Source organism: Bactrocera neohumeralis, chromosome 4 (assembly GCF_024586455.1).
Source record: "Bactrocera neohumeralis isolate Rockhampton chromosome 4, APGP_CSIRO_Bneo_wtdbg2-racon-allhic-juicebox.fasta_v2, whole genome shotgun sequence".
NCBI classification, from domain to species: Eukaryota; Metazoa; Arthropoda; class Insecta; order Diptera; family Tephritidae; genus Bactrocera; species Bactrocera neohumeralis.
In genome coordinates this window covers 31,058,543-31,080,467 of record NC_065921.1, presented here as the reverse complement: position 1 = coordinate 31,080,467, position 21,925 = coordinate 31,058,543, and the positions used below count along the sequence as shown (strand labels likewise).

At 39.1% G+C, this 21,925-nt stretch overlaps 1 protein-coding gene and 1 long non-coding RNA gene across 5 annotated transcripts in view; one reads left to right on the top strand and one right to left on the bottom strand.

Moving 5' to 3' along the window:
• LOC126756581 (peptidylglycine alpha-hydroxylating monooxygenase) overlaps window positions 1-9,532 on the top strand; it is a 38,184-nt gene extending 28,652 nt beyond the window's left edge. Inside the window, exons 7-8 of the mRNA XM_050469771.1 lie at window positions 8,835-9,173; window positions 9,229-9,532. Of these exons, the coding sequence (XP_050325728.1) occupies window positions 8,835-9,173; window positions 9,229-9,397 (508 nt within the window). The 3' untranslated portion in view covers window positions 9,398-9,532. The remainder of the gene's footprint in view (window positions 1-8,834; window positions 9,174-9,228) is intronic.
• Window positions 1,361-21,691, bottom strand: LOC126756609 (uncharacterized). Of its 4 annotated transcripts, none has more exons than XR_007666607.1 (3): window positions 21,492-21,691; window positions 19,219-19,614; window positions 1,361-2,671 (listed from the first exon to the last, which is right to left on the bottom strand). It is a non-coding gene; the product is annotated as an uncharacterized LOC126756609 (long non-coding RNA). The 4 variants fall into 4 exon arrangements; XR_007666604.1 differs by having other exon boundaries at window positions 19,219-19,461; window positions 21,492-21,688; XR_007666605.1 differs by lacking the exon at window positions 21,492-21,691 and having other exon boundaries at window positions 19,219-21,482.
• Window positions 21,692-21,925: the final 234 nt, after the last annotated feature.

Sequence of the window (21,925 nt, the reverse complement as noted above, 5' to 3'; positions counted from 1 at the left end):
CTTGAGAATAGACGATTTACAGTCAGAATCAGTGTTGACTGACTTACTCTTCCACAAGATACTGCCTTAGACAGGCAGCAGGCACGATTCATGTTGCCCGCTAAAGATACACCTCTTTCGGGATCACGCCCAATTAGTCTTATCTCACTTTACTGGACTTGGGAAGCAGTACGCCTACGTACTAAACTCTTAACTTCGGCTGCGTTAGCTTGCATTTGGCCTTGCGGGACCGCCGTTAGGCATTACTTCGCAGGACCAAACTGGGCAAGAATGCCTCTTCAGAAACTCTTTTCGTGGTTATTCAGCTGGTCTCAAGCTTCTTCGCTGTCGTTATCTTATCCTGAGTTCGTGGATCGCTTTTGCGGCCCATTCTTTGATTTTCGCCCATACCAACTTTGATTGCAGCATGTGGTTCTTAGGCGGGCAATAATGTTGTCAGGAACGTCTGCTCCATCGTCATCAAAAGGGGGGTCTCTCATCCGAGGCTGGTTGTATTTCACTGGGGGTGGTAGTTCTCTTCACTTCGTATCTCGAACAGAAGAAAAAGATATGCTCGGCGTTTTCGTTGGCACTGCTGCAGAATGAACATTTTGTGTCATCGTCGCACGTTGGGATAAAATGTGTCGATTTTGGAGAATAATTCAAAAAGCCTCAAAATTCAAGGTACAAGAAAATTTTCAACATCAACTGATATCAAACGTCAATAGAATAAAAATTCTTGACATCACTAACTGAACAAATATTTGGCAAAAAATTTACAGTTTTCTTGTAATCTTCTCTGAAAATTGCCAGTTTATTTCTTTTTGTATGCGCACAGTGATATACGTGATTTTTTTCATTTTTCGAAGTTTTTTATTTTCTTTAACTGGACAAATCTTGAGAAAATTGTAATGGAGCCTTCTTGTTCAGGTAATTTAGTAAATACAAAAAGATTTCATTTGTGTTTTTACGTGTTTCTAGGTATTTTAATTTATTTTGGGCGAAAGCCTTAAAATATTGGGATTTCGACCTTATATGCAGACATATAGTTGTGAGTTAAGCGGGGTAAAGCAAATCTTGTTTCATTCCTGTAATCTATGGCTGTTGTAGTTTCTTTCTGTAAAAAAAAAGTTGCGCCAATACTGCGTACTTTCTCAGTATGTGCATTTCTTTATGCGAACTGCCTGGTCAAATATACACGAATTTCTCAAGGCAGAAGAAGAACAAATACAGCAATTGCAAAAAAAAGGTTTGTTATTGTTTTTGTTGTTCAGTGGATGCCTGTTTGCTTTGTTCACACCCTACGTTACGATAAGCGGCAGTTTAAATGCATAAGAACATATTCCGGAATAGTCTAAAATTCGCGTTTTACTTACATATGTATAATAATAAACATCATCACATACATTTTTGAAATAAAATTTTGATTTCTTACATTTTGTAATAATTAATTAATATGGCATAAGGTTCTTATCTAAGGTTTAGGGTATATGTAAAATCATGATAACCGACATTGTTTTTTCCCGCGCAATTTTTATTACTAATGTTTGTATGTCATGTGCAGTCGAGAGAAATAACAATAGTGATGAATATTTAACTAACATGGTAAAAGCGATACCGACATTGACTACATTTAAAGAGGATAAAAATATTATTATCTTCCTTATAGGAACCAGTTCTAATGTAATTTGGGTTCCTCGTCAAAATCTTTATGACATAATGAAAAACTCTGGCTGTGATAAATTTAATGAAAAATTTGAATTTTTAAAAGAGCAATTGAAAAAGCGTATTGAGCCATCTGATGAATTTATAAAAGAGTTTGATGACAGGATAAAAACCTTTATTAGTCAATTTAAAATTCGTTGGAGCAGAGCCAATAGGAATGAAGAGCGTTTCCTTAGAATAAACCAAAGTTAGCTGGATTTTTTGATAGGTTTCACCCATTCACAAGGAATGAAACGTGGCCGCAAAGAACTTTCATTTGAAGAATCAAATGAGAAAACGAAGCAAAAAAAAGTAAATTTTTAAGTGATAGTTGCCTTTGCCTTTATTAGCTTATGCTGCACAAATGAGTTTTAGAGCTTCAGGGCAAGTGGAAGCGTCAAAGTTAGTGAAAGAGGTTGCAAGTTCACCATCGAGAGCGAAAAATTTCATAAAAGTATTGCCAAATCATCACTATCACAGCAAATGTCCAAAGAAGACGCTTTATTTGTTTTGGTGGAAGCAAAGTTATCTCGACAACAGTACAATGTTATAAGGCAATCTGCTCCAGATAGGTTTCCTTGCTATTCATATGTCCAATCAGCAAAAAAAGATTGTTATCCTAGACGTGAGAGCATGCATTTTTGCGAGATTTCAGCACAAGTAAGCTTGCAAGCCCTTTTAGACCATACCACTGAGCGTATAACTTTAGCCCAAAATAACGTAATTAAAACATTGAACGATGAGGAAATGACGAATTTATGCTTGTACACTAAGTGGGGATTCGATGGAAGCTCTGGACACAGCTCATATAAGCAAGCGTACCATAATCCGGGTGCAAATGATTCATCAGTTTTCATCACCTGTATTGTTCCAATCAGGTTGATTTGTGGAAGCAAAATTATGTGGCAAAATCCGCGCCCAGCTTCTACCAGGTTCTGCAGGCCTTTAAAAATTGAATTTGTAAAAGAGTCCACAGCTGTTTCTAGAACTGAAAACGAAAGAGTTGGTATAGAAATACGAAATCTTGTTAATTCGGTTATACCTTATGGAAATAAATATTTGGAAGTTAAACACAATTTAATTTTATCTATGGTTGATGGAAAAGTATGCAAAGCATTAACAGAAACAACATCTACACAAAAATGTTATTTATTTAATGAGAGTGGCAATAATAATGAAGTTGATGACGATGATGATGAAGGCGATGATAAAAATTCAAGCGAAGACGACAATGATCATGAATATGATTATAGTGATGAAGAAACAGTTTATATATTTTAAATAAAATTTGAAGCTTAAAAAAATTAAAAATTTAGAAAACCGATGTTCAGCATATTTTTGTTTTTTAAGACATAAAAAAAAACAATCAAAAAACTCGAATTGCATTATTTTTTTTACTTCTTTATGATTAATTAACTAAAAAAAAAATAACTTTTCCCTAACTAGAAGACTTGTGGGAATTAATCTCCATTTTGAGCACCATTTACCCCACTGTGCGTCGTGGCCGAATCTGTAAAGGTATTCCCTGAAACAGCCACGGCTTGTCAAGAATTGCGTCAGATAAAAGTATCGTCAGCTGTAAGACTCCTATTCATAGCTTTAGATTTTAGGTAGGCTCTACGTAACTCTGAGGCCATTAAGTCCGGAGGCATAAGACCTGATATGATACTGGCCGCTTCATGTGAGACCGTTCTGAATGAGGCCACTTTGATGGCGCATAGCCTGGTCACTGTTTTTTGGCGCAGTGCTTTTCCACATATAGGGGCCGCATACATCAGTGTTGACTGACTTACTTTAGCTAGTAGGGCTCTCCTACTTTGACTAGGGCCATCAGTGTTAGCCATTATTCTTGACAGGGCCGCTGTAACAGTAGTTACCTTGCTACAGGCTTTTTCAACATACGCTTTGAAATTCAATCTCGTATCAATCATAACGCCAAGGTATCTCAGGGAGTTTTGCGTTGTAATGTTGTATCCATCGATATTTAAGGTGATGGTTTTTAGTTTTTTCCTGCTCGTGATAAGCACCGCTTCCGTCTTTTCTCCGGCCAGCTGCAGCTTAGTTTCCGTGAGCCAGTCCTTAAGTTTTGCTGTGGTCGCATTGCAGAAGTTTTGAATTTGGGAGAGCTCTTAAGCAACTATCGTCACAGCAATGTCGTCTGCATAGCCAATTATTTGAGCCTCTTTTGGCAGCGGTATGCGTAGCACCCGGTCGTATAGCACATTCCAAAGTAACGGACCCAATACGGAGCCCTGCGGTACTCCACCTGTCACCACCTAGCTTTTTGGGCCGGCATCAGTGTCGTACAGTAGCAGTCTATCAGATAGATAGCTACTGATTATCCTTAGTAGATATCCCGGAGTGTTTCTTGCCTCTAAAGCCCTAATTATATGTGGCCAGGATGCAGAATTAAAAGCATTTTTGACGTCAAGGGTGACAACTGCGCAATATTTTTTATCGCCATGCATTCACCTGGTTCCCTCTATGGCCTTGGCCGCAATGTCCGTCAATTTTCCGACTGCGTCCATGGTGGACCGATGTCTTCAGAAACCAAATTGGTTTTCAGACAAGCCAGGCAGCTCTCCTTCTAGGTGACGTTCCAAACGTTTGCAGATCAACTTCTCCAATATTTTGGCCATCGTATCGATCATACAAAGTGATCTATACGCACTTGGCTCGCCCGCCGGTTTGTTTGGCTTCTGGAGGAGAACCAGGCGCTGCTTCTTCCATACTCTTGGGAAAACGCCTCCGTTTAGACACCTAGAAAAAATTTCTGCGAAGGCCTTCTTGATGTGTTTAACTGCAATCTAAAGCGCCTTGTTTGGGATGCCATCAATTCCTGGCGCACAGGTTGGTGCCTGGTTTTTACCCTCCTTGACCTTTGCCATTACTATTTTATAGGCATCTACCTTCTCACATAGTTCTTTGAAGCTTAAGGTCTTACTTCTTTTAATAGCCTCTTTGAACTCATTTCGCTTTCTTTTAAAATATTCTCGCAGTCTTGTATGTTCTGGCGTACCTAAGTTTCTTTGGGAGAGGCGTCTCGCTCTATGACCCTCGCTTCTTAGTGCGCTAATCTCCTCGTTCCACCAGTATGCGGACCTTCGCACAGCAATGTCGTCCGCATGTTTCCAGAGCGTGAAATTATAATTGCGTCCGGTCTCGGAATCCGATCGTTTTCATCCTCTTTCCTTCCTTTTGTAGGAATGTCGCCTTCATTCCTTTTGCTAGCAGTGGGCCTCTTTTGCATTTCTTCTTGAATTGCTTTTTTCTTTGGTGGAGTCTTGCGCGCTAGGTGCTCATCCTCGCCGGGCCTTTTTGGTGTTGAATCCACTCTTGCGTGTCTTAAGAGGACATTTCGTTTGGTTGCTTTGATATTGTTGTTATACTCGCTTTAGGCGCGTTCTTGGAGCTTCGTCACAGAAGTTAGCAGATCACGTATCTGATTGTTGATAGAGCGTTGAGGCAGTTTCATTGCTTCAGTTAGCTTCTTGATCATATCTCCCAGCTGAGACATAATGTCCCTTTTGGTTGCGTAAGTTCCTCTCGAGGCGTGCTGTCTTTCAGCGCTGGTGGTGACGATCTCGCTCTTTCAGGCCTTTCCACGGTGAGCCCATGTTTAGGTGATCGCATCAGTCTTGGTGCGCGTCTAAAGGGATCAGCTTCGACGCAAGGACCACTAAAGGTTGGCGTTCTCCTGGACGGTTCCGATTCTGCGATCCTACTGCCACGGGTTTGAGTGCCGTTGCTCGTCAAGCAGTCGTGTACACTGCTACTATTGCTTTTGGTATCTTTTCTTAAATAATTCTCCCTATATTTCTTCCAGCGCATTGTGTGTAGAGGGGGCGGGCCGAAATAGGCAGGAATGGGTGTACCGCCCGGGGCAACGCAGGCTACTACTCCTGCGCCCAATGCACACTCCCTTACCAGGGACCGAAGTTGCTGTTTACGTACATCCGTATGTGAAATATGATTTGTGGTATACGACGGTCGCTTTTCTATATTCACATTTGATAGGAAAATATTTTTCCAGCAGCTCTTGGCGAATATTTTTTTCAAGAACCACTTGCCGAACTGCTTCATGTGATAAATAAACTCCAGACTCCAACATTATTTCACTTGTTGATTTGTGGGGATTGTCATATAATCTTATGATTATTCAACACTCATTTCCGCCAATAAATATCTGGTGGCTTGATAAGTTATACTTATGGGAAGTGGGCGTGGTTGTTGTCTAAGTTTACCGAATTCGGTAGAAATTGATCAATTAATTTTTGAAATATACATAGGTTCCCACCTAAAGACGGGCGATTCCAAGCCCATTGTTCAATTTTTATATTATTTGCATTATGAATATGAATCCTGGCATGTTTAGTTAATGAGTTATCGTGTTTTTAGTAGTTTAGTAGTTAGTAGGGTGGGGTTGTCATCGGGTTTTATCTGCACCCAACGAAACAAAAAAAAAGCTGCAGCGAGTGTGTTTTTTTTACAAATGAATTGTAAACCATATTTGGTTTTCCCCGAATTCTCATTTAGCGGGCGATGGTTTTACTGTGGAAAATGTTTGGACATTTTGCAATACATTTTATTTCATTTCAAAAGTACTCCATTGTGTGATTAGCTCTTGTGAACCGCGTTTCCTTTTAAAGAAAACAAAATCACGCCTGAGCAAACGCAGCATTCTTTGTTACAAAAAGTTATAAAAGATTATATCGTTGGCTCGTCAAATAAGGTGTATTCGTCAAATAACTGCACAAGCTCATTTTAACGAAAGCTCAGTGTGACTTTTTGTGGAAAAGTATCGTAAAACTTGTGAAATAGCGAAGAACAAAACTTCAGAAAGAAAAATCAACACTAGCTTAACAGCAGACTGTGCTAATATAAGAACAAGTTTACAAAGACGCAGCCGAGATTAGAGCAGAGTTGCAGAAATCACTTAAAGATATCTTAACTTGAACATTTCAAAATCGAAAACCTCTAAAAAAGCCTTTCATGATCAGGAAATTAAAAAAGCGGATAAGTTAGATTAAAAATAAACTTTTTCCATTGTTATTTTATATGAATTCGTTTGATTTTGACATTTGAGATTGGAAAATTAAAGGAAGATCTGGGTATTATTTCGTTGGATTGGCCGTTAAGCGTCTGGATCTCAATCCAATAGAGAACGTAAGGTTATAATAAACACTAAAATGTGAAAAAGTAAACCCAAAACAATAGTTAAATTGAGGGAAACAATAGAAGAAGTCTGATTCAAAGCAGTAATCGCCGAATATTTAAACGCTTAATACGAATCTATCTAAAAACAAGTAAGGATAAAGTTCGGGTGTCACAAACATTTTATAAGGTGGCATGATAAAGTGATAATCGAGATTTCATGATCCGTCATTTACATATTTTTCAAATCCCGTATTTGTGTAAAGTTTTATTCCGCTATCATCACTGGTTCCTAATGTATATATAATACAGAGAAGGCATCAGATGGAATTCAAAATAGCGTTATATTGGAATAAGGGGTGGTTTTCACCCATATTTCGTACATGTCATCAGGGTGTTAAGAAAATATTATATACCGAATTTCATTGAAATCGGTCGAGTAGTTCCTGAGATATGGTTTTTGGTCCATAAATGGGTGACGCCACGCTTATTTTCAATTTAAAAAAAAATCCTGGGTGCAGCTTCCTTCTGCCATTTCTTCCGTAAAACTTAGTGTTTCTGACGTTTTTTGTTAGTCGGTTAACGCACTTTTAGTGATTTTCAACATAACCTTTGTATAGGAGGTGGGCGTGGTTGTTATCCGTTTTCTTCCATTTTTGATATGGAAATGCCTGAAGGAAAGGACTCTACAGAGTTTGGTTGACATAGCTATAGTAGTTTCCGAGATATGTACAAAAAACTTAGTAGGGGGCGGGGCCACGCCCACTTTTCCAAAAAAATTACGTCCAAATTTGTCCCTCCCTAATGCGATCCTATGTGCCAAATTTCACTTTAATATCTTTATTTATGGCTTAGTTATGACACTTGACATGATATCTCAAAGTCAAGTTAAGCTTGCACGGACGGACAGACGGACTGACAAAAAATTCAAAATAACCCTTATCTGACTCTTTTAAGGACATTTCCGTTATGTGAACAAAACTATAATACTCTCCTTAACAACTTTGTTGCGAGAGTATAAAGAGATGAAAGTGTCACAAACGCTGAAGGTGGCACCACAAGTTAAGGAGCTATACCAGTATAACGCATGAAAAATTAGACGATTTTCGTGAGTTTTTTTTAAAGAAAGTAATCGATTTAATGTTTTAAACTTCTTTGGACGTAATAAGGTATATTTTCACCTATATTTTAAGAATTTTTTAACAAAAATATTGAAAAATAACGGAGCTATGTGCTGTCTTCGTTCCAAAAAAAAGTGCCCCAACTGCTGACAAAAAATTCAAAAATTTTATTAAACTTTAAGACATTTCCTATACAATGACCTACAATTTTTGAAAAATATCAAAAATTGACAAAATGGCGTTATTTTGAAAAAAAAAATCGTTTTTTTAGGTAAAAAATGGTCGTTTCTTTAATGCCAAATTGACAATTTTCGACCCATGAAAAACATCGTATTTAACAATACTCAGTTTTAATTTGAAGTCGGTCGGTTAATTTCTCTTATGTTAAGATGTGAGCAATTTTGAAAAATGTCAGCAAAAAACTTTAAACTAATATATGTTTGTAAGCGGTTATTAAAAATTATTCAAGATACGTTTTCACAGGATATTTTTGGCAATATAAACTATCGAAAAAGCAAAAAAAAAAATTTGAAAGTGTCACACTGCTCTTAAAAAAGAGATATGAAACGATTTTTGTTTACTTTAAATATCAAAATTACAAAAATTTTGAGAGCGGCTTTTTTGTTTCGGTGGGTGTTATTTCACACTAACGTAGAATGTGTTGAAAGGATTACAACTGCGTATAACTCCATATCTGATAAAAATAATCATAAGGAAAGCTATTAACTGTACACTTTGTAAGAGATTTTATGGAAATACTAAGTATAATATCTACCTCAAACGAATTCAAGTTATCATTTAAATGTTTAAATTTAACATTCCTACTTTGTATGTGTCTGAATAATATTTGTAAATATATGTGTATTTGTTATACAGTTTGAAAAAGCTGGCCGGAGTACTGCTTCTGGGGACAGCAGGTCTTATTCCACCAAATTCAATTGAACACATGGAGACAGCTTGCGAAATAAATGAAAATAAAACAATACACCCAATAGCTTATCGTACTCACACACATAGCCTTGGGAAAGTAGTATCTGGATATAGAGTCCGGACTGACGAACATGGTAGCCATCAGTGGACACTCTTAGGCAAAAGGGATCCCTTAACACCACAAATGTTTTACCCAGTTGAAAACAGCGATCCAATAATAGCCGGTGATTATCTTGCTGCAAGGTGTACAATGATTAGCCATCGGAAGAGAATTACAGAAATTGGGTAAAAAGGCAAAACAATTTTAAAGTAACACTGTTGTAATAATTTCTGTTTTTAGAGCTACAAATGAGGATGAAATGTGCAATTTTTATTTGATGTATTATGTTGAAAACGATGAACCTCTTAATATGAAATATTGCTTCAGTCAAGGACCACCTAACTATTATTGGAACAATCCAGATGTTGGGCTTAATAACATTCCAAATACCGAAGCCAGTACATTGTGAATCTATTACAAAATGTAGTACTAATTTAATTTTTTAAAATGTAAATATTTAATAATTGTTGAACGTCATTGTATATAAAATAAAGTGTATGTATATATGTATTTATGAAATAAAATATAAATCCTTTTCAACGTATTGGCTTGCTCATAGATCGAAAGCCTTTAATGCACTTGTTTATTAGTAGCAGTAGTGAAAAATTAAAATCTGTTTTGAATTGAAAGCTCAATATATAGTTAGAAACCCAGGCATCAAATGCACATTGGTTATTTTTAATTTCCAAAATTTCTAAATTTAAGATGAAAAGCATAAACATTTCAATCAATACCAAGTAACGCAAAGTTTTTAATTATAGTTGTCGATTAGTCATTTCTCTGCTTGCTATATTTAGGGTGTCTGCAGAGTTGCCGCAAAAATCCATAGATATGTTAAAAAATTGCTGAGTTCATGGAGTGAAATCATTTGTTAAAAAAAATTAAAGACTGAGTTCATGGAGTGAAATCTCGAAACTGCGACGAGCAACTCGCTTTGTGTTCTTATTCGTAGCTACAATTGGATAAAATTAAAAATAAAATAAAATTAAAGAAAATGGAGTATGACGAAAAATCGAATTAATTAAAGATATTGTGAAATGTATGGAGGAAGCCATACAAATTGATTCAGACGATAGTAAAAAGGGTGACGTTTTAATAAATAAAATGTATTTCAATAAAGCTAATTAATATATGTGATAGATAAATAATAAGGCTGGGTTAAAGTAAAGAGTAGACAATGGGTTAAAGTAAAGTGAAAGAGAATGAGAAAAAGACTTAACACAAGTTTTGTGAAGGTAAACAGTAAAACTTTTGCTATTATGAATTTACTTTTTGAGTAAAATAATACTTTTGAAGCGTTTTGCTTCTCTTTAGTCCTTGGCGTTTTGAAATGTCCACAGCACACAAATATGGTGTTTATAATATTTAAAAGCAGGCTTTGTAACAACCATAGATATCATAGGTTCCTTTAGCCCAAAGTTAAAATCATTTAAAATGCATTCTTAACGAAAAGCTTACTCTTCAATGTTTATTGCACAAGAATTATAAAAAATTCAGTTCAATAAGCACATAGTGGGCTAAGAGAGTTATTGACCCAATTCAACCCTTTTCTAGCTCACAGACGTACTACATTAAGGAAGGCATTATTTCTAAATTTCAATTATTTATTTCACACATTGACCGATATTTTCGATAAAAAGTTTATTATAAGCACTGAGCCCACATATAAGGGTACCTAGGCGCTTGAACAGTTTTATTTCGATATACGCAATTTTTACTCACTATTCGCACAAAGGAAGATGGAGTCACGTGTAGAAGTTCACGCAAGTGAGGAAAGTTCTACATTCCCTTGGGAGTGACCAGAAACGATTCTTTTACATATGGCTCAAGCAGTTACGACTTCCGGTCTTTGACCAAGTATCCTCTGGGCAACGTCCGGTGTGTTTAATGTGGGTACCTGCTGACGACAACCTTACCCAACGGCGCTCAAAAGCACAGCGGATCAAATCAATGCGTTGATCAGCGCCCTGAGAATGCTAAGCATTTTCAGTACCAATTGGCAGTGTGGAATGGAAAAACTAACCACCTTGGTCGGGGTCGAGGCCCAGGTCTAAAATTTTGAGGCCTCTGCCGTGCTTTGGGTCCGGCACCCGGTTGCAATGCAACTCCACATTCAACTGGCAAAGTCAGTTCTTCCCGCATTTGGGTTTTAACCACAACCACCACGATACTCCCCAAGGGGCCAGTCCGCATGAGCAGGTTGGAGTAAACTCCAGGGCTCCTGCTCCACGTGGTACCAGAATTAGGTCTCCGGTCAGACCCCGTAGACGTATTGGCTTTGGACTGGTGGCCAGGGGTTGGACCCCATACACAGACCACTCGTACAAAAACTAACTCTAATTCCCAGCTAACCGCCTTCGCCGTTTAAACAATTCACGCGCAAACGACCCCAACTGTTCGGTATTCCGACTAATGGAGATACCACTAACATTTAATCGTCCATCAGTCCAGCTAATCCCCATACCACCCAGATCCCTAATGTCCGAGTACATCGGGCATTCTGCAATTAAATGCAACCAATTTTCTACCCCAGCCCCACAAAAACACCCCGGCCTATCCTTTAGCTACCTCTGATGCAAAAATGCATTCAGAGGCCCATGCCACGTAAGCAAAAACCCCAAACTCAGACAAAATCTGAAGTCTGGGTTATCCTCAACGAACCCAGCGTCCCGAATGCCATACAGGGGCTCCATATGTGGCCCAGGCCACAAACAAGCCACCATATATGGTGCGGACAGCACGACGTCCGAGACCCCAATCACTCCTCGAAATGCGGCGTATTTTTCCCACGGTTGCCTGCAGTCGCTCCTTCACATTCGCCAAGTGTGGAGTAAAACATATCCTTTCACTCATGGTCAACCCCAGATATTTGACTTGCGTCACATATGACCCCATTCATATGGACATTCGGTGGATGAACCGGTGACAATCTGCCATTAAGCAACATTGCCACCATTTTTTTCCTCGATATGTCAACCCCTACACCTATACCCCAAGTATTCACCATCTCTAAGAGATCTCCTCCCATCTTTTCTGCGTCCTTTCCTGAACCTAAACTGCCTATCCGACCACATACCCCGCATTAGCACCTGAAGCCGTTACACCATGACTCTTTTCAGCTCTTTTCCAAGTACTGGAAGGAGACTGATGCCCCGATAAGATCGAGGATCGCTCCTGATCTTATCAGGAGAGGAACAACCGTAGCACTTTTCTACTCACGTGGAAAGCATCCCTCCCAGGCAAACTTATTATAAATGGCCTCCAGGTATTCCGGAATAAACTTCCACAATCTTTTACACATCTCTCCGTTCAAACCATCAAAACCTGCTGACCGTTTAGACCTAACAAGGCCAAAAGCGTACCCAACTCGCCATCATCTAATGGAGGAACAGGCACCTCTTGTGCTTGAGGTATCTGCACCTCCGACTTAGGAAAGAACGCACCTAACGGAACCCCCGCACACTCTCTCCACGACGATAACGGTTTGTCATCGACGCGAAGAGAAAGGAAATCCTCCCTCCTACGACTCCGGCAGATCCTATAGATCTGACCCCAGGGGTCGTTTCTATTCTCTCTTACAAAACTCTTCCAATCTTCTTCTTTAATTTTCACTATCATTTCCTTATACTCCCTATCCGCACAACTAAATTCATACTTAAGTTGGGACAGCTTATCAGAATTGGACCGTCGGGCGCGTTGAAACTTCCGTCTAAATCACCTGACAGTCCTCTTCAAGGTTAACTCACGCGTCCGCCATTTAACCGTTGGTGGCGTAGGGCTCCTGGAGTAGAGCAATATCACATCCACCCTCAACCATACAACCCCCCAACTCGGTACATTACGGCATAAGAGCCCTGACAGTTACCGTCAGCGGTCACCCACCTCACACCAAGTGAGGGACCCACCTCCTTGACCACCTTTTTTATTACTTCCTTAGAGGAAGTTGAAGGCCCCTTACTTCTTACCACGACCGAACAGGTATCCTCAGGCTTCGGCGTCATCGATGCGATAGCTTCCAGCATAGGTGCTGGAGGCGCAAGCTCTAACAGCCCGACGCTTAGTCCTTCTTTTCCGTCCAGGAGGCCTCTCCCTAACCGACTCCTTTTCAGTCGAACTAATTCTCCAGCGTACCACTCGCGCAGAAGGCTCTTGGACAGAAAGGATTCTGGAGCAGCTGCTCTCCAGGTACGTGCGTCTGAACGCATTGAAAAATGCGACTCACGCGCAGGCCCGCTCAATAACAGCGACCACCCAAGCGGTCGATTATTACGTGCTCGCCGTGGCACAGCCCACAACCCCAACCAGTGGTCGGACTAAGGCCACTCTATTGGCCGCCAGCCGGGCAATGTCCCCATAACGGTCCTGAGTCGACCGATGTGGCGCTGAACCGAATTCGCTGTTACCGCCGTTTCTCCTCACAGGAGTCGCTTGTACCCTTCGAGCAATCCTGTCCAGATCTTTCTGACACTGAGCCAACTAAACGCCAGATATTCAGCACAGTACTACTGTCAGGCAGTCCAGTCAGCAAGAATGCCAACAACACGGTGCTGCACTGGAACCGTGCGAAGCTTCCGCCAATAACAACAACGTGGATAACCACAACAATGTGTACTACGCACACGCGCCAGGCAATAACGGTGCCAGCTAAATCGCACCGCACAAAAGCAAACCGCCGAAAAAACACTTTGAAATATCGCAACGATTCGCACGCACGTCTATCCGCCTCGACAGTCAACTAACGAATATCCTCTGGGTAGCCTAACACATCCGTTTGAAGGCGAGCTAAAGTGAGAAGGCGAAACATCCCCTTCGCAGGGTTGAGCGCTGGGTTTCGGACCCGCCACGTAAAAAACGCATCTAATCAAAAGAAACAACAAATTAAGTATTAGGTTACGAGGGCATGCATGGAATGTCCGGTCCTTTAATTGGGAAGGTGACGCTGCCCAGCTGGTTGATGTCCTCGTTAGAGTGGACGCCGTCCAATAAATGCGAAGGCCGAGACAAGGACTGAGACGAGTAGGTCTTCAAAATATCGCTGATTTGCGCCCACGCCCCGACGGAAGAGAAGGACGATGTGATCAAAGATGCCTTCTATGAGCGCTTGGAGCGCACCTTTGAAAGCTGCCCAAGCCACAATATCAAAATCGTGCTTGGCGACTTTAACGCCACGGGAGGCTAAGAAGGTATCTTTGACACTACGGTCGGTAAATTCTGCCTCCACGACGAAATGGGTTGAGGCTGATCGACTTCACCGGGACCCGAAATGTGGTTATCTGTAGTACTAGATTCCAGCATAAGAAAATTTATCAAACCACCTGGCTGTCTCCAGATCGAAAAATCACCAACCAGATCGATCATGTTGTGATAGACGGAAGACACGTCTCCAGCGTGTCTTCATACCATGAAGAAGTTCGAATAGAAATTACCCGTCTGAAGAACAACAAAGCGGCGGTGGCCGATGGATTGCTGGCCGAGCTATTCAAACACAGCGGCGAAGAACTGAAAAGGAGCATGCATCAGCTTCTTTGTAAAATATGGTCGGATGAAAGCATGCCCAATGAGTGAAATTTAAGTGTGCTCTGCCCAATACACAAAAAGGGAGACCCTACAATCTGCGCCAACTACCGTGGGATAAGCCTCCTCAACATCGCATGTACGGTTCTATCGAGCGTATTGTGTGAAATATTGATATCGTCGGCCTCAACTCCCGCGCCGTTAGTTCTGCTTTCTCCAGACTAGACACGGAAGATAAACAAATGGGTCTGACGGTGTACGAGGGTAAGACATCAAACAAACAGTTGTCGCACTCGCGACTTGGCTCTAACGTCACTGTTGACAGTCATAACTTAGGAGTCGTAGATAATTTCGCTAGTTTCGAACCAATGTAAACACCACCAATAATGTCAGCCGGGAAATCCAACGCAGGATAACTCTCGCCAACAGGTGCTACTTCGGACTGAGTAGGCAATTGAGAAGAAAAGTCTTCTCTCGACGAACTTCGAAACTTTTGTTACCTTACTTAATTCTGAATTTTGACATTTCGAAATAAGCCAAGAACAAAAAAATAAAATTTTGATAAATAAAACTGAAATCGTTTATATTCAAATTGAATTTACGAACAAAATATGGATTCCCTAACTGCCACTCGATGAATTTCGAACTTACGTTTGTTGTTCGAATTGTATGATAGCAATTTCGCACCTTTCCCGTTAAAACAGCATACGATAGATTGCGTGAAAAGCTGATTAATTCATTCTTGATTTGAATACTGGCAAGTGAAACTTTCAAATGAATTTGAAAATTGTGTTGTATGGGATGTAGGTGTGGTTGTAGTTCAATATCACCCATCACTGTAACATCAAAGTTTTAGAGAAATGGCATTTACCAAATTTAGTTGAAACCGGTGAGACGGATTTCGAGATTTGTGATATCACCTAAATTTAATAATGTATATATCGGGTGATTTTTTAAGAGCTTGATAACTTTTTTTAAAAAAAAACGCATAAAATTTGCAAAATCTCATCGGTTCTTTATTTGAAACGTTAGATTGGTTCATGACATTTACTTTTTGAAGATAATTTCATTTAAATGTTGACCGCGGCTGCGTCTTAGGTGGTCCATTCGGAAAGTCCAATTTTGGGCAACTTTTTCGAGCATTTCGGCCGGAATAGCCCGAATTTCTTCGGAAATGTTGTCTTCCAAAGCTGGAATAGTTGCTGGCTTATTTCTGTAGACTTTAGACTTGACGTAGCCCCACAAAAAATAGTCTAAAGGCGTTAAATCGCATGATCTTGGTGGCCAACTTACGGGTCCATTTCTTGAGATGAATTGTTCTCCGAAGTTTTCCCTCAAAATGGCCATAGAATCGCGAGCTGTGTGGCATGTAGCGCCATCTTGTTGAAACCACATGAGTCAACATTTAAATGAAATTGTCTTCAAAAAGTAAATGTCATGAACCAATCTAACGTTTCAAATAAAGAACCGATGAGATTTTGCAAATTTTATGCGTTTTTTTTTAAAAAAAAGTTATCAAGCTCTTAAAAAATCACCCGATACATACATACATATATCGAATTTGGTTTTTGACTTAACGTGTTTTTTGTAGTTTTTACACTATATATCTTAATTCAGTGCTTAAATATGGTACTTTATACATTTTTGGTCAATGCAATTTGTGTGTGTGGCAGAGGTCCGATTACGCCCACTTTTTGCTAAGAAGCGTCCTCAAGACATTTCACTCTTTACTCAAGTTAGAGCTTGCACAGATGGACGGACAGACAGACAGTCATCTCATTTATATATAAATATATCCCTATATCTATTTCGATTAGTGGTAAACTATGGTACTTGTTCGCTGAATTCTAAATTCGCTGAACTATGTCAATGTCATCGTATATCTCATACAAAGCATCGTTACATCGAATGTAATATTCGCTGTTGGCAAAGCACCATAAATTTTCCGCAGAAGTTTCTTTCGAAAACTCGTAACGTCGACTCATCAGATGTTGTTATCGCTGCTCAGGTGGGAAATAATTGTAGTAGGACAATTGCCCCACACTACTTTCCTCATTTCAAATCTTCTTTACTGGCGTAGACAACGCTTACGCGATTATAGCAGAGTTAAAAACAGCAAACCTGTCGTTTGTTCTTTTCGCTACGTTGCGCCAATTGGATGTTCCCAGAGAAGCCAGGTCCTTTTCCATTTCGTATTTCCAAGGGAGTGGAGGTCTTCCTCTTCTTCTGCTTTCCCCGGCGGGTACTGCGGAATACTTTAAGAGCTGGAGCCTTTTCGTCCATTTGGACAACATGACCTAGCCAGCGTAGCTGCTGTCTCTTAATTCGCTGAACTCGTAACGTCGACTCATCAGTTGTTGTCATCGTCCAAGCCTCTGCACCATATAGCAGGACGGGAATTATGAGCGACTTATAGAGTTTGGCTTTTGTTCGTCGAGAGAGGACTTTACTTTTCAATTGCCTACTCAGTCCGAAGTAGCACCTGTTGGCAAGAGCAATCCTGCGTTGGATTTCCAGGCTGACATTGCTGGTGGTGTTAATACTGGTTCCTAAATAGACGAAATTATCTACAACTTCAAAGTTATGACTGTCAACAGTGACGTGAGAGCCAAGTCGCGAGTGCGACGACTGTTTGTTTGATGACAGGAGATATTTCGTCTTGTCCTCGTTCACTGCCAGACCCATTTGCTTTGCGTCATTGTCCAGTCTGGAGAAAGCAGAACAAACGGCGCGGGTGTTGAGGACTATGATATCAATATCATCGGCATGCGCCAGCAGTTGTACACTCTCATGATTGCAGCCCGAATGCAGCTCGAATTATTTTCTATAGTATATTTCGAACTGAGGTCTTTGCTATTGCGAAAGCCGCAATAGCACCTGGCCTCTAAAGCACCTACAAGCAAGCATCAAGGCAGTAACCTCGTTTCGCATATCGGCCAGAAGTGTCTTGGGAAGCCGGACAGTAGTGGAATGAAGGGAGTACGCAACTTCACTTCTACTATGTGCCAGATCATAAAGGCGTCGAGGGCAATGAAATAGTGGTCGAGATTGCCTAGAATGGTGTACGGCTAACACCCGAAAACGTGATCAACAGTGGGAAGCAGTTGCATTGTGTATACGACGATCTAGATAGAAGCATGGTAAAAAATCCTAAAATACTACAAAAGTCATATATAAAACGGTAGATCGGAAATACAAAAAAATCTTACTAGCATTCGATAGAAGTGTCTGTTAGAACATGATCGGAATACTAACTGTTCACGGGCTGTTGGCGGCACACGGCTGCATAATGGAGCTGACAGAACGAAAAGACTGCAGGCAATGTATAGAGCATTGCACCAGGGGAACAATAGAGCATCTCTTATGCACTTGTTCCACATTGGCAAGACTACGCTGTAAGCATCTGGGGTCCGCACGGTATGATACACTTTGGGGGGAACCACATGATTCAAATCAATCCAGAAGAAAATTTGAGAATGAGTTGCCCGATACACCGCTTTGGTATGAAATACTATTAGCAAGTAATAAAAGTTAATAAATCAAATATCAAACTTTATATGTACTAGTCTAACGGAATCTAAAATAAAGGCCCTCCAGTCCGAGAATGTCATCCATATATTAGTAGCATATTCTAAAATCAAATTCATTTGCACGGAATTCACAATCTTCCCGGTGTCACACAACCACGTTTCATTGCAGGTACAAGATGACACCATAGCATATTAACAAAACAAGATACCTGCGTACGACCATCACACAAGTAGAGCAAAAGTCAGTATAGACGAAGGTATAGAGAATATTACAAACGGGATATATCTTATCACTTTCCGTTCTTCTGCAATCATCAATGATACAGAATATATCAAAGTGAAAAAAGAGACAGAACGCGAGGTAGAACAGGGTTATCTCTTCAATATCATCAGTCACGACACGGGTCTAAGCATGTCTCAACTCCATAGAATGGACAATGAGAACCTCCACGTCATTTGAGATTTTAAAAACGAATAGAAGTCTGCCGGATGGCATAAAGTTTACTTTACGGTCGGTGTTGCTCTCAGTATCACCTGTGGTGGCTTTATCATTATCAGGCAAATCTTGAAGAAAAGGCAAAAAAGGAAGTATAAAGGGCCATTAGTAACTACAAAATAATCAAGGACTGTCAGCAACTTGAGGGGGAGTAGTTAACAAAAGTCAATGTTCTCGAGATTGTTGATTGTTGTTGTTATTGAATGATTGACAGTCAACAGTCTCTGTTGACCAGATACTATATATACATATGTATATAGTATATGACACCCACAATAAGCAAATGAGCGGATGTAATTGCACATTCAGCAAACACATAGCGTGGCCGCTATGGAATAATTAAGAAACCCGTGAGTGGAGTTAAGTTTATTAAATCCTTAAGCGAATTTGTTTTTTCAGTAAGGTTTCATCATGGAAAGATATACCATCCAACATATTTGTGGATGATTGCATGTATGTATTATAATTTGGTTGCATTACTTGTGGATATTGGTAGTATCTTATTTTTATTTTCAACGTATTTATTTTTTTCAAAAATAGCATCTTCTTAATAAATTCCCTCATTTTGTGCTACAAAAATTAATGGTTTTTAATCTGGTGAGCCAAAATGGTAAATAATTGAAATGGTAGTTTACGAACTAATATCTTTATTGACTTCCTAATCGCTTGCAAATAAATGACGAGATTTACCTGATTACCTTCTAGGTGCAGTTTTGATACCAGCAGTTGTCGTCGTCTCTCAGCTTCCTCGCAGAATGCTCGCAGACTCTCCTTGTAAAGGGTTTGCGGAAGTTCTCCAACAATTTGTAGTTGGTGTCTGGGGTTTGTACTCCGCAATCAATCTAAGCTTCAGGGTTGGCCAATTTTCGATGTTTGTTAGGATCTGGTTACAAGACCATTCAGGTTTCGTTCGACAGTTCCGAATAGAATGCGCTGTTGACGTAGGTTATTAGTTTGGTAAAGCCAAAAATATAGTCAACTCTACTGATGAAAGTAAACAAAGTTTCTGGTTCTCCCTTTAGCGTGGGAATATCTTTGAGTTGCCCACGATCCTCACTGAGATTGCCCTCATTTAAAATGATCAAACTAAAGAGACGAGCTTAAATACATGAATACGTTCATCAGATGGCTGGAAATCATTATATTAAGGATACGGGTCTAGACCAAGGCTTTAAATTGATTTATTTCACGTTTACTTAATTTCTTTAAAATATAAGAAAAAACTCTCTGTATTTCATTAAGTACAGTTTGGCAAAGAATATAGTTGATATTTGATGCTTGTGGCTCCTATTTTAGATGTGCGATACAGCACTTTTCAACGGTTCTATTCGTTTCATTCCGATAACATTATTGGTATCTGAATGAATTTTAAGTTTTTACGATTTGTTTACTATTACAAAAAATATCTATAAGAATAAAATGGAAGTTCTCCTAAATTGGCAAAATTAAAAGCGAATGAAATATTTTGAAGTATCTACAAAACTGTATTATAAAGATGTTGCGTATACCGTCATTCGTTAATAGGCATAATACATAAGGACTGCGTGGAATAAAATTGTCCGTTACAAAAATTAAAAAATCTTTTAAACCAGTTGTCCGATTTTTATAAACTAAAATATTTTATTAAGAACATTTATTTCAAATTTATTAATAAATATTTTTATTTTTCCGGAACCCCGTCCATTAGTGCTTTTATGGTAGTGTCCAATACTCTCATAGCTGCTGAAGACCAATTTCTTTTAAAATTTTGAAGGTCTTTGGTCACTTTTTTTGTTGCCTTCATCTCCCTTTTTACTAAAGCCCAGTATCTCTCAATCGGCCTTAGTTCTGGACAGTTAGGTGGATTTGCTTCTCTTGGTACATAAATCACTCCATTCCATTGGAACCACTCTAAGGCTGTTTTGCTATAGTGACATGAAGCGAGGTCAGGCGAAAAAAACGTGGACACTTCATGTTGGCTTAAAAATGGGAGCAATCTCTTTTGTAAACATTCCTTCACATATATTTCGCTGTTAATTTTACCCGATGAAACGAATGAGCTGCTCCTTTTGCCACAAGAAATTTCTTTTGAAATTTTGTCACCTTTTTGGCTTTGAATTTTTCAGCAAAATTTCCTCGAAAAAAAAAAATAAAAAATAAAAAATCTTGTCCAGGTTGCTGAGAAAAGTCCGCTAAAACGTAGGTCTCGTCATCCATTATGCAACATTCGAATTTATTGACAAAATCTTTCCTCAGCTTTTTAGCTCGTTGTTTTGCGGTTTCGTTCTTGACGGCGTTTCTATCCGAAACTTTCTGTACCTTGTACGTCTTCAGCCCAGCTTCTTTCTTCCTCCTGCGTACGAAAGATTCTGAGCAGCCAGTCTTCCTCGCCAATTTGCTGCCCGAAATGCTTGGGTCTTTCTTGAGAATGGTAACAACGTTCTTCGCCTGCTCCCTATCATGTGGCCCCGTCTTTTTACCAGAACCTTTCTTCCTGTCAATACGCACATTTTCCTTAAAGTGTTTAATAACGCGAGAAATGGTTTTAGGGTTAGCCCCTACCTTTTTGGCAATTTTCTTAAACGACCACTGCGGTTTCTTTTGAAAAAATTTAATAATTTTTTCGCGCACTTCCACTTCGCTTGCCATTTTCGCGTTAAATAAATTTTTATTGACTCTAACGAATGCATAATATTTTTTGGCATTTATTTCAGAGCTACTAAGATAAAAATTTGTTTATTTAAAAATTTTAATTGCACGATATGGAAAAAAATGTAACGGACAATTTTATACGACGCAGTCCTTAAGTAGTTTTGGTGAAATAAATGTTAAATTTTTTGTTGAAATAATACAAAATCATTCTGGTATTCCCCGTAAATTAATACACTATCCTTATGACAACCTTAAAATTATTTAAAAGCTTTTTCAAGAAAATGAAAAATTGCTGTAACAAAGTGAACAAATAATGAGCTATATTATATAACCTGTATGAAAGTTTTTATTTATATATGTATATTCACTGCTTTTGCAAAATTATGTTGAAATGCGGTGTAATCTGTAAAAAATTGTAAATTGTGCAAAATTTAATATTGCAGGAATTAGATGTATTGTCAAAAAACAACTGTGCTTAATTCACCCGATGTACACGTATTTATTTAACAATAAATCTATTTAGAAATATATAGGTATTGTATGATCAAGGTACAAAAAATATATATGCGTAGAGTATGTAGTTAACAATTTAAAGGTGAACATGTGAGCTTTCGATACAAGTAGGAGAAAATTATGTCAGAAAACTCAATCGAAAACTACTCATCAGTGACCTAAACTTTTTTAAGTTAATAGCTGCTTATTTCTTATGAAATTAAAGGGATATATATGTGTTTGTTAAATTAAATATATATGTACATAAGAGCAT